Source organism: Hemicordylus capensis, chromosome 4 (genome assembly GCF_027244095.1).
Source record: "Hemicordylus capensis ecotype Gifberg chromosome 4, rHemCap1.1.pri, whole genome shotgun sequence".
Taxonomy (NCBI): Eukaryota; Metazoa; Chordata; class Lepidosauria; order Squamata; family Cordylidae; genus Hemicordylus; species Hemicordylus capensis.
In genome coordinates, this window is record NC_069660.1 from 66,582,173 (window position 1) to 66,595,940 (window position 13,768).

The 13,768-nt window shown below is 44.9% G+C and overlaps 1 protein-coding gene across 1 annotated transcript in view; it reads left to right on the top strand.

Moving 5' to 3' along the window:
* The first annotated feature begins 531 nt into the window (after window positions 1–531).
* Window positions 532–13,768, top strand: part of SLC26A9 (solute carrier family 26 member 9) — a 61,555-nt gene continuing 48,318 nt past the window's right edge. The window contains exons 1-4 of the mRNA XM_053248532.1: window positions 532–671; window positions 10,192–10,331; window positions 12,236–12,346; window positions 12,766–12,941. Coding sequence (XP_053104507.1) covers window positions 547–671; window positions 10,192–10,331; window positions 12,236–12,346; window positions 12,766–12,941 — 552 coding nt within the window. The 5' untranslated portion in view covers window positions 532–546. The remainder of the gene's footprint in view (window positions 672–10,191; window positions 10,332–12,235; window positions 12,347–12,765; window positions 12,942–13,768) is intronic.

The window sequence follows — 13,768 nt, forward strand, 5'->3', positions numbered from 1 at the left end:
CAGGATATTTGGGGGAAGGAGATACAAAAAGGCACATTAGGAGAAACTTTAGGGGTTTCTAAAATATAGGTGAAGCCTTGCCATAGTAGAGTACTTTGCAGAAGCATACTGATTCACCCTTGAAGCAATCAGTAACCCAGTTTTCTTAATGGTGAAGCCACGGTAGAGAAAGGCCAAGTGACTTGCCCAAAGCCAATCAGCAATGCAGTGGCACAGCCACGATTACAACGCACAATTTCCTGGCATCTGTAATATGCACGTTTCTTCAGCTCACGCTACCTCCCACATCATTATAAAGTAATTGATTATTAAAAATCCATGCAGCCTGACACGAGACAATGACAGAAGAGCTTCAGGGGAGGCCCAACCCTCCCTTTTGCAGGAAGGAAAAGGGGAGGGACTTTGGGGAGAAAAAGTCTTCAGGTTATTGAAGAGAAGGATAAGATGAGCTGCCCATCTCATTCCAGACCTCACTCTTAGTGATGCTCATTTGTCACTGCAGGTTCCTTCCATTTCTTTTTGAGGAAAGGATTCAGTGAGGCAAAAATGAATGAAGCCCGGCCACGTTATGTCATCAACCGCCCAGCCTATTCAATCAACTTCTTTGATGATGAGTTTGAGAGGAAAAGTAGAAGTTACCCCCTTGGAGAGAAAATAAAGAACCTTTTCAGGTATGTAGAATGCTGTAAAATAGTACTGTAAGTGAAACTTGCACTTTAGATTTTTGTATACTTTGCAGTTGATGGTGGACAGTCCAGTGGAAACGTAATGCAGTATGACCAAGCCCCTGATAACTGAACAAAGAGACCCCTTTTAAATTGGTGATTCTCTTATATTTAGCAGGATGGAGGGCACTGGCCCTATCCAATCCCAGCACAACTAAGGATGTAGATAAGGGAAATGGTTGTACTAATCCACCGCCATCATCACCCGTTAGCTGACCAGTTTTTTCATGAATGCGTATAATTTTGTTTTAAGGAAGGAAAGAACAATAACATTGATTAGCATTCTCTAAGAATCTGATATAGATAGATAGATAGATAGATAGATAGATAGATAGATAGATAGATAGATATTAGGATTTATTTATTTTAAGTAAGAATAGTAGAGGAAAGAACTAGAAAGTATTTGTGCCAGCCAAGGACAAATCTGCACAGTCCTAGCACATTAACCTTCCCCTGACCCTGCAATTGGGTTATTCACCTTTTACCACTTCAAAGCAAATTTAGACTTATTTTATCCAGTGATATTCTATATGCATCATGGCATCAGATGAGTCTAGGTGCAACAAAATCCCTATCTGCAGCTCAAAAGAGGTCAAAATAACAGTGAAGACACACCTTGCCATATAATCTCTTACTGTTATAGTTATGATTTCTAGAGCATATAAAGAAATGAGGCGTGGTACTCAAAATGAAATAAATGACACAGGCCCTGCCTTGAGGCTCACAATATAATGAGAAGGCTAGATACCTGAGAAGAGAGCTGGAAAAGTAGAGAGCAGAGGTCAGTTAGAAGATTTCAAAGTGAGAAAAGAGTGTTTATCTGACCTTTAAATATACAACATAATGAACTATATGCCTCAAAGTGCACCATTAATGGGGGCGGGGAGAGAGAGAGAGATTCATATGCCACACTCTCCCCACTACCTTTAATAACACAATCCATTGTATTCATCATGCTGGGCAAGATAACAGTATTTTAAATTTCCCCACAACTGCTAACCCCTGCTAACTTGGCAAAGAGGCATTTTTAATGTGATGATTCTCTTTATTAAGCAGAGGGAGAGTAACTGGCCCTATCCACCCCCAGGACAGTACCTCCAGGGACTGTTGCTGGTATCTATCTTGTGTTTCTTTTTACATTGTGAGCCCTTTGGGGACAGGGATCTATCTTATTTATTTGTTATTTCTCTGTGTAAACCACCCTGAGCCCTTTTTGTAAGGGCAGTATAGAAATCGAATAAATAATAATAACTGGAAATTGATCACATATGGAAATACATTCTTTAAACAGTGGAGCTCTCCGATCATATTATCTACAGTAGACTTCCCACCATCCCTCTATCAGAGATTTGCAGGTGTTGTTGACTACAACTTCCATAATCCTCAGCCAAAGGCCATTGCAGCTGAGGATGCTGGAAGTTGTAGTCAACAACATCCGGGAATCCCTGTTAGAGGGAATACTGGTTGGGGCCCCATTCTAAAGCATATGCAGGCAAATGGTTAATTTAGCCCTCGTACAACATATAAGTGAGGTCTTTCTCACGACTAGTCCTACCTGGGTAGGAGAGTGCTAGCCCAGGTAGGGCTGGTTGTAAGAAGTGCTGAGATTGTTCCTCCAGGTAGCCCTTGTTCTTAACCAAGGCTAAAAGTGAGGTAGGAGGATGTGCATGTGCTTATGACCTCACTCCTGGGTCGTATGGGTGAGTAGGCTGCTAGCAGCTCCTCCTGGGCTGCCGGCAGCCATACTTATCATAGAGTCAGGGGGGAGGAGCGGCCCAACAGCTGTGAGATATACCATTGCACTGCACTGCTCACACAGTGCATTGTGGGATGTCTGGCAGTCAGTCTTCATGACCACCTCTCATTCACCGTGTCGTTTGCCGCCCTGCCGCTCATATGGGAGCACGAGCAGCAGAGCCCTGTTTGGTCTCCGGATTTTTTTTAAGTGCGGGAAGGTAGGTAGTATCCTGCCTTCTCCCCAGCTCCAACCCCAGCAGTCGTGTTACTAACAACATTAGTGTTTTCTGTCAAGGGTTGTGTAATATGGATGGCCAGCTGCATAATTTTTTCTGTTTCCTGAAATTCCAGCCTTTTTTTACAATGCAACCCTATGCATGGTTTCTCAAAAGTAAGTCCCAATGGAGCTTAGTCTCAAGAAAGAATGCATAGGATTGCAGTTGCAAATTTATATTGGCAGGGGCTTGCTTAGATGCAGAATACAAGGACTGCAAAGACCACTTAAAGGTATTGTCATAAAATGCATGTACACACACACACACACACACACTTGCAATCCAAATACAGAAAATAGGCAACTGATGGGCACAGGGATTAGAATGTTAGCATTCTCTGCACTAAGTGTTGCACTGGATGACCTAGGTGGATGGTTGTTTTATGTACTCATTCTCTCTCTATTGGCTGGCTGAAGGCAGAGCCAAGCAAGCATTAATTAAGTAAACTGGACAAATTACTTTGGAAAACACAGCAATTCTGATGTTGACTTTAGATTTGGGTGGCACCCAATGTGAGTGATGGCCTCTTAAGTGGGCAATGCTGTGGAATCACACCAAAGGAGCAACTGTTCTGTGTGATCTCACAGATCTTCAGAATGGTGTGAGAAAATGCAGTGAGAAAATGCAAAGACCAGGAGAGCTGGTCTTGTGGTAGCAAGCATGACTTGTCCCCTTAGCTAAGCAGGGTCCACCCTGGTTGAATTTGAATGGGAGACCACATGCGAGCACTGTAAGATATTCCCCTCAGGGGATGGAGCCACTCTGGGAAGAGCAGAAGGTTCCAAGTTCCCTCCCTGGCTTCTCCAAGATAGGGCTGAAAGAGATTCCTGCCTGCAACCTTGGAGAAGCCACTGCCAGTCTGTGAAGACAATACTGAGCTAGATAGCATAAAGGTCTGATGCAGTATACTGCAGCTTCCTGCGTTCCTGTTCCAGACAGTCTCACTTTAGATGTCTTAAGCCAAGAGAATCTGGCTCAGTCCTTTTATAGTAAGTACGTACATTAGCAGTGCTGGCCCATTGCCATTCGCTGCTTGAGGTGAACAGCAACGAGCCATGCTGCTTCCCTCACTGGCCCCACCCCCTCAGTGGAAGCTGGCCCTGAAGACACCCCTCCCCAACTCTGCCCCTCCCTCATCATTGGCCCAGGCACCACCCTTCTTTCCCGCTCACCACCAGCTTCAACATCTGGGGCAAGCGGCTGCTACTGGCTGTTTGCATGGCACGAGGCAGTGTGGAGCATGCCTCCAGCAGCATTGCTGGCTTCTCCTTCTTGCCGCTGCACTACCATTCCAACACCAGCTCTCTCCCTCATTGTCTGGACATGAAGCAAATATGAAGAGGCAGGAGGGAGCTGCAACAAGGAGAACCCAGCCATGCAAACAGCCAGCAGCAATGTTGCACCCAAGAAGCTAAGGCTGGTGGTGAGGGTTGCTGAGGAGCAGTGTCCAGGCTGCTGAAGTTGGGCAGTGGCCGCAGAGTTCAGGCCAGATGACAGTAGAAGGCTGGTGAGATAATGCCCACTGCGGGGAGCAGGGCGGGGTACCTGCACTTACCACTTCCTGATGCACTTGCCTTCTGAAGCTGTCAGCTCACCTGGCCTCATGATTAATACTCAGTGAAGAGTGGCGATAGCCTTAGTCACACTGCATATGCGTAGCACTTTTGGTTTAGCATGAGCCACATTTGTGTGCATAGGAAAACTGGAGGAAAGTATAATGCCAACAACTATGGAAACTGCAAAGTAAATTGACTTAAACTTTGACAGACTGGATAGTCAGATGCAAACTGGGAGTGCACTTGTGAAGGTGGAGCTGATTCGCACAACTTCTTTACTGGGATAGCCTTATTGTTATCTCAACTTGGATTGCCTTTCACTAGGGGTGTGCACGAAATGGGTTTTGCATTTCATTTTGAGCTCGAAATGAAACACAAAATGCTCGAAACATTTTGTCAAAACAGTGGCAGAGCCAGCTGTTTCAACAAAACAGACTCGAAACGTTTTGAGCATTTCAAGTCTTTCAGTCATAGGAAACAACAGGAAACCCAAAACACCCCATTCTTCCCCATGGGTAGCTCCAAAGGACACCAAAGTGAGTTGAGTGATACAGCATGATGGGTGCTACCTACCACCCAACCCATAAAATAAATGGGCAAGCGGGCAATTTTTTTAAATTAACCTTTCCCCCAAACCCCCATAGGATCCTATAGGAAAAGGTTAAATTTTTGTTAAAAATTGCCTGCTTGCCCATTTCCTTTGTGGGTTGGGTGGTAGGTAGCACCCAATTGCCGTGAAATATTACACACACACACTCTCCATCTCTCACCACAGCACTATCTCACAAACAAAACAAACCACAACTCAAGAAGGACAGGCAGGCACCCAGGTTCTGCCTTTATCAATCTGAGATCCAGCAAAACCAGATAGTTAAGCAGCCATAGCAGAACATATTATGCACAGTGCAGAGAAAATAAAACCACAAAATCAAACCTTCCTTCCTCCTGCCCTGATGTATCCTCTTCTTCAAGGGAGGCATAAGGGCTCTCTCTTTCTCTCTGCCTACCAGTCCCTTTGAATACATCTTGAAATGCCCTCTGCAAGTGTTTTCTCCTCCCTCCCCCTTCCCCCAGGCAATAGGGGCACAGTTGCCCATGAGAACACTTGATTTGGATGCTAACAGGCCAACCAAAAAGCAAGGAGATCACAAGCCAATTGGAAGCCAGTGCCAGAAAATCAATCAGCAAAGGCAAAACAGCCTGCCAAAATAGTGCTTGCAACACCCAAAATGTTTGCAGTTGAAACAGGGTTGTTCCATTTCGAGCTCAAATCAGACCCTTTATTTAAGGACATTTTGTTTTGTGCTCAAAACACTCAAAATGACACGTTTTGAGTTCAAAGTGTTTTGCACATCTCAACATTTCAGCCATGCTTTCACCTTGGTGAAGTGGTTTTGTGAGTAGTGGTTTTTACTGCAGGCTCAATTTGTGATTAGTGCACCTTCCGTCACAGAGCTTCAAGAAGCAGAATGAATGATGGCATGAGCCCATGGTGGAAACTTCACATGAGTACAGCTCTTCTTGGCCAAAGTGGCTGCAAAAATTATCTTATTCATTCTTAGGCCCATTGAAATAAATACAGTTGGCAGGTCAGCCTTATGGTCCAGCTAAGATGGCTACTGCTTTACTGGAGCTTATACCAGCATAGTTAACTGGTATCCTACATTCTCTCAGTTGCAGTATCAAAAACACAACAGTGGCGGGAGGGACACACTCAGTTTAGCAAAAAGACATCCACTAACACAGAGCAGTTCAAGGTTGCGTCTTAAAATGTCCCAAATTCAAGATATTGAACCATTACCCCTGGTTCAGCTTCCTGAATCTGAGTCCCAATTCAGACACAAACTTTAAAAAATGGTTTGATAATTGGTTCGGATATTTTGAACCAGTTTTGAACCAGTTAAAATATATTTCATGCCGAATAACATCAAATTATTTTGCTTGCACTGTAACTATAAAATGAATGCAATGATAATTTGTTAACTTGAGAAAAATGATTCATTATTTTTAAAACTGTTTTCATTTTTAAAAGGCTTTATACAAAAAACCCCACATAAAAATAAGAAAACAAAGCATTTATCATACAACTGAAAGCAGAGTACCTGATCACTAAACCACTTAGTTTGAACCACATACAACTTTTTGTGTGGGGGGGTTCAGTTCTGGTTCAAGTTCAGGGCAAGCAATAAATTTTAGGTTTGGTTAAGCTGACGAAAACCTCTCTGAACTGGTGTTCTGGTTTGGGTCAGGTTTAGTTTGACTGTCTGCCCAGATTAGTCATGCATTCAGAGAACCAATCAATATGTGGAAATGGCAGGAATACCATGATGGTGTCACTGACTGCATTCCATACCTTCCCCCCCACACAAAACCAGTGGCGCTCTTACCCCTGGACATCGGGGCCAAAGTCTAGGGTCTCCACACCTCCTTGGGGCCCCCAAATCCTCTTTAGTCTGACCTGGGTGGTGCAGGCCACCCAGGAGACAGGTTTGGGTGTCATAGTAGATCCAAGGATTCCATACAGGCAGGGCTAATTATTCTGCACACTTGCAATGGTATCCACGTGAAGGGATTTTGGGGAGAGGGAAAGCAGGGGTAACTTGGACAACTCAGTATGGAAGCTGCAAAAGCAAGCTTATAAAAGGTAAGCTGGTGAGTGTCCTAGTAGGTCAGTGCAGTGGAAAAGAATGCTGTAAATGGGAAAGGAGGACTCAGGTGCAATCCCAGGAAGACAGAAATGCAGCCTCCACAAAGCCAAGTCTACATTTTGCAGTCCAGCAGGCAACAGTAGTCTTAGAAGGGAAAAGGTGTCCACCAGAACTAAAACCTGCACCTCCCATTCCACAGTAAACAGCCTAATCACACTACTATGAGCAGAAGAGAAACTCATGATGGGAGTCTTAACAGTTTATCAGAAACTACACACCCTTTCCCTCCCTCCCTGCAGCCACATCAGAGGACCAGCCCTGCACTATAGGCTGATCTCAAAGGGGTCTTGTGGAGCTGTAGGTCATTAGAACAGGACAGACTCAGCAGACAAGAGGCCCAAGTTCAATTCTGGGATCTGGACTATCAGGAAAAATTGCTGAGAGGAGGCACTTGTATACAGCTGACCCAGCCCAAGTGAGTCAGTGGTGCCAAGAACCATCAACCTTCTTTAGGTAGTTGTTGGGCCCAAGAAGCCTTTAATTTAGCTCACTCCCCTTTATCCCAGGCAGCTACACTTACCCTGTCCTCCTTTGGTTGATTGTGTGCTGCATTCCATCACAAGGGTGGCAGGCAGACCAAGGAGTGTATTTGATCCTGCCTGGGAAGGAGAGAAAGATGCCACAGACACATTGAGGCAGCAAAGGTGGCAATTTTGTATCCGGAGTCCTGAGACAAGAGTAGTCATAAGGGTTCTGAGAAGACTGGTGTTATTCATCTGTCCTTTCTAGATTTGCTGTTCTCCTTGGATGTTAGTTGTTTTTGCAAAATGCCCTTTCAGCATAGTTCTACATCACTGAAGTCCCCATCTGTATTCCTACTTCTCTGGACTCTAATTCTATAGAGTCAGACTGATGGAGATTTGTGTCACATGTCTTGATATGTGAGCTGATGTGTTCTCTTACTGGTGCTTATATACTCTTGATGCTGTGGGGCGACTGACTCCTGAGAGAGGGTCAAACTACATGTTTTACTAATTGTGTGCTTGGGGGCCAAAATGCCTCTTCTTTAATCTGCTAATTGGGATGACAGCACGTAGAAAGAGGGAAGTTAACTATTTCCCCTCATGCATTTGCCCACCCCACACAAACACCAACCCACCCCCCCTCCTCAAATGTGCTGTCAATAACCACTTTGCTGCAAATAACCACTTTGGGGGCAAAGAGTATCTTTGGAGCAGGGGTGACAGGGAAACTGCATTGAATAATTAACCCCTCCCACCCCATGCCCCGCGGCTCTGTTGTCCAATGGGGCCCCGTGGCTGTCTTTGGTTAAAGAGGCACTTCTCTTTTAAGCACATCTCTTAGGTACACAACTAGAGGTTGGTTCAGGCAACACTTTTTTGCTGTCAGACCAGTCCATGTGATTAAGAAGGGGCTCATGCTGAAAGCACACTTGTCCTCATCTCTTTCCCAGGGGGTTTCCCAATCGGCAAATTTAATTCAAAGTTCCCCAGGAGTGGTGTGTGTGTGTTCACACATCAGGGGAAGTCCTTGCGAGGTATTGGGGAGCACTCCATACACGGTTCGGCTTTTCCCTTGCATATTGGAGCTTAGCCCGAATTATCCCCAAGCTAAAAAGTTCCACATTCTAAGGCAGCTTTGGGGGATACATGTTGTGTCAGTACATCCAGGAAAGATGTCAGGATGGACACACTCTTGACATGTCCCCCTTAATCATGTAGGCCGGTTTGTTAGAGGAAGGTATCATCCAAACTAGCCCATTAATATTGTGTATTTTGACCCTTGTTGGAACCTCTGGATGGCTTGATGGAGAAGGTGGGAGTGGCATGTTGGGTTCTCCATTGACTCCAATGTCTATATATTTAATTAAGGCAGCCATTACTCTCTTATAACTTTACATTGATGAGGGAGCCAGGACAGTTCTGGGATAAGATTCTGACTCAGCTGACCCCTGCTGCATTCCTCCCCCATCCCACTCCAACTCTGTCCACTTATTGCCCCTTAAACCATCATAACTATGATGGCACAAGAGTTGCAGTAACTTACTATGAGGTTACTATGGCATAATGACATCACTATTCTGTGGTAATTTCACTACACTGTTGTATCTTGGAGTCACAGTGGCGTACGAAATATAGCAGTGATCCTATCGTTATCTTTATCTTGTTAGTAAAAGTCCCAGATTTATCTTTATGTTAGGCTGAAATCTTACATACAAAAGGAAGCAATGGGACTGCCTCGTGCTTTCTGAGGAAACATGCATAGGCTCAAGCTGTAAAATGCTTAAATGTCCAGTTATGTCCTGTTGATTTCTTATGAGTGCTCATAGTCCATTGCTGAAGTAGGCCACACAGGATTATTGACTTTGTTCTGTTAGCTAATCCGTTGAGCAGGTTGTGCTAAGGCTGCTTGAACTAATAACGTGGTGGTTTATTACACTCATTGTGTTTTGTCCCCAGCAATGACCCAAGTTATGATTTTTCTAAAATTTGATGTGGACACAGGATTCTAATTTTCATGTGTCACTACTTTTTAAAAAATGTAGAAAGTGACAAGAACAAAACAGCAGCTTTTTGCTCTGACTGTGCCAGGTGTGGGGTAATGAGCAATCAATCCCCTTATAATTTACACAAGAAACCTAATAGGGGAAAGGGGCATGCATTTTGTTGTATAAAAAACCTTGACCAAGTTGAGTTGATTTGGTTCATTTTTAATTTGTTCCAAAATGAATACAGAGAAGTTTTCAAATTGAATGAGTGGTACATCTGATATGTGTGTCACTCATTCCATTCAGGATCCCCACTGCTTTTTTTAAATATCAAGGAGCTTAACTTGTAGCATGGCAATGTGGCAGACTTCTTTTGTTAAAACTGTTTGAAGTTAAAAAGACCTTTTATGGCGACCATCTCTGATGGAGGTTATTTTCCCCACAATGCCTCAGATGTTTTGGGCTGGTTTGGACAAGTGCCAATTGGCACACACAGTGAGGTTGAGGAGACACTGAGTGTCTTGGCATCACTGGAGGATATCCGAATGTGTTCTCAGAGCATTCCTTAATTGTGTGAGTGGGGTGTTCATCTGAATTGGCCCTCTACTCATGCTCCCAAACCCTAGCTTTTAATAAGCAATATTAATGGGATTTTTAAAAATGAAAACTTTCTTGCACACCCCTAATACTGGAAATACTTCCTATTAATTCCATGTCTGGTTGGGTTTTTCTCCTCTCTAGGTGTTCACCATCCAGACTAAAACTCATTCTGTACAGTTTATTTCCCATACTCGTGTGGCTTCCAAAATACAAAATCAAAGATTACATTGTGCCTGATGTCCTTGGTGGAGTCAGTGCTGGGACTATTCAAGTGCCTCAAGGTGAGAGAACATTGTTATATTCATAGTATTCAAACATTACATTGTGTAGTCTCTGTAGTGAACAAATGCAAGGAAATAGCTATCTATCTTGCTCTAACACCTCCTGTAAACTATGGCATAAAGGTCCAGATAAAAGACTCTTGATTATGGCCTAGTTCATAAGTGCATTCAGTGTAAAACTCTATAGGCCTGTTTACATGGTCATTTGGGGGTGGGTTGGAGGGTTGGAGAGCTCCTACCCCATTAGTAACACACAACCAGAACCTCTGTTTGGGTCAGCAAACCCAGGAAACCCAGGAAACACACAATTAAGCCGGGTGCAGCATCCATTGTTGAAATTGAGATCTGAAAGTCATTGAGATCCTCCATGTCTTCCCAGCATGCTTTGCGCTGCCAGCAGGCTGGAAAGCATCATGACATCAGCAACTGTCCTCTGATTGGCCATGAAGGAATTGGAGGGAGATCCAGCCCTGGTGAAGCCACTTCAGCTTCAGTATCATAGAGTGCACTTTGCAGAGTAGCACGTCCATGAATGGCAGCCCCTGTAGCCACAGCTCCCTATTGTTTCAATGTGAGGGTGGGCCTGCTGGATGCCAGGGACTGGGTAGAAGAAGTGAGTGGGTTTACACGACCAGAGGATCAAGGCTGGAGAGCTCTCCTCTCCTCTTACCTTGGCAAAGAGCAGGGTAGGAAAGCTGGGCTAGCCTGCTTTGAGCAACCTGGGCTGATTTTTGTGAGTTCACATGATCATGCAAACGAGGGTAGTCTGCCTGTAATCTATGGTGTGAACCTGGCCTTTGAGAATTTTTTGGTTGAAAATTGGTATATAGATGAAGAAGAAGAAGAAGAAGAAGAAGAAGAAGAAGAAGAAGAAGAAGAAGAAGAAGAAGAAGAAGAAGAAGAAGAAGATGCTGACTGACATCCAGACTAATGTTGCATATACCAAAAAACATTGGATAAGGAACAGTGGAGGGGTGATTTTCACTGACCAATCTCTCCCTCTGCAGCCCACTCTGCCTCCTGAAAATATGTCCTTGAGGATTCCACAACTCTCAAAACCATATTTTGGAAGATACAATGGGCTGCAGAGAGCAGCGTAGATCAGTGAATTGTTATTCCTCTGCTGTGTGAAAGAGTCTCCATCTGGGAGATTTTAAGCTTTTTTTAGGAACTTGGACTCTGAAACATGGAGCAATATAGGCATCTTGGCCATGTGTAACATGCTGTAAGTGGTCAAATGTATAACCTTGTCATATAATGATGACAGAACATTTATTTCACCCTTTGATGCTGGCTGATCATGATTGTTTACAGGTATCACTTCTCACATCTACCTGTCAGTAATCTATGGAATTCCTTGCCACTGGATGTGGTGATGGCCACCAGCTTGGATGGCTTTAAAAGGGGCTTAGACAGATTCATGGAGAACAGGTCTATCAATGGCTACTAGTCTGGTGGCTGTGGGCCATCTCCAACCTCAGAGGCACGATGCCTCTCAATGCCAGTTGAAGGGGAGCAACAGCAGGAGAAAGGGCATGCACATACCTCTTGCCTGTGGGCTCCCCAGAGTCATCTTGTGGGCCACTGTGTGAAACAAGATGCTAGACTAGATGGGCCTTGTGCCTGATCCAGCAGGGCTGTTCTTATGTTATATCTTTGTTCATAATTCCTTCTCTATTGCCTGTCCTTCTGATAGACTGATGGCTCCATGTTGGGCCTACTCCTATAATTAGCTTCGGTGCAGGGCTGTGGCATCTTCTAATTTTGTGAGTTGTCAGAAAGACCCTGCATCATCAACCCTGTCACCTTGTGAATGAAATGTTGTTTGCATGGTGCAGATCTAACCATAGCTGACCATCTTTCAGGACAGGAGATCAGATATGTTTTTCACTTGTGTTTTTCAGGTATGGCTTTTGCTCTGCTGGCCAATCTACCTCCAGTCAATGGGCTCTACTCTTCCTTCTTCCCTTTGATAACGTATTTCTTGCTGGGTGGTGTTCATCAGATGGTCCCAGGTAAGATCCCCGTTCCATTTCAGTGACTGCATAGAACACACAGGTGAGCTACACACATTCTCTGTACTTCCTTAAACTTACAATAGCATCCATATTTCCTGCTTTCCAGTTTCTTTAATGCAGCAAAAAACTTAATTCCATGAACTAATTGGGAGGCTAAGGAGAAACTGATCTCTAGACATTTTTAATACAGGTATCAGCCAGTTGCTGTTCAGCTGCCATCTTGTTACCAGTCACATTACGCATCCACCATGCAGACAATTAGATAGATGGTTAGTCCAGCCTGGGCTGTTGATTGACATGAATTGTCATGTCAAAGACCATCTCTAAAAGACCAGCAGCAACTTGACACAGTATACAGGATACATTAATGGTGAGCTCCATTAATGAAAGCCAATATTTTTGTGTGTATCTCACAGGGACTTTTGCAGTCATCAGTATTATTGTGGGAAATGTCTGCCATGAGCTGGCTCCTGATTCAGAATTCCAATACTTTAACCACACCAGCCACGAGTTTATGACTGACAACGCAGCCATGGAAGCAGCAAGACTGGAGATCTCTGCCACCTTGGCTTGTCTGACAGCCATAATACAGGTAAAGATGCCCTGCATTCATAACTCCGTAGAATGTCTAGGCTGCCTTGTGTATAGGGATGTGCATGGAAACGGTTCCATGCACTCCCGGGGTGGGGGGGCGGGGGGCTACTTTAAGGGGCAGGAGAGACACGGCCTACCTGCCAGTCCCCACCCCGCCGCTTTTTCTCCACCAACACTCTCGTAAAAAGCAGGCGCGCCGGACTGCAACGCCCCCCTGCACCCCGTTTAGCATCACCACGGGCCGACACACATGCGTGTGCATGCCATGCACATGCACATTAGCCACTTTTGTGGCGACACTGACCGGGGATCAGGGAGGGACGCTGCAGGCCCGCATGCTTGCCTTTTACGAGAGTGTTGGTGGCTGGGAACGGCAGGGCGGGGGCTGGCAGGTAAGCAGCGCCTCCCCTGCCCCTTAAGGAACCGACCCCTCCAAACTGGCTCGAACACTGGTCCACAGAACTGATTCAGCACTCCTAGAATGGAGCACCTAACAATTCCATACACATCCCCACTTGTGTTGTGGACTTGGATATTAGCTATGTACAAGGCAGTCTCCATAGGACTTATTGAAGTATTCAAGCCTGGAGGTTACCAGCTGATATACCACAGTTTTGAAGTAATACTCATCAAGGAATGGGTGCATGCAGCTATCATATCACCTGAAGTTGATAAAATAATACCAATGGCCAGAGCTGGCCCCCAAATTACTGATGTTTCAGGCAAAGTCTGGCTTTGGTGCCCTCCACCCCCTTCACCTGCATAGGTGCTCCCTGCCCCCTTCACTTGTGCAGGCACACACCTCCTGTCATCCAAGCGGGTGGG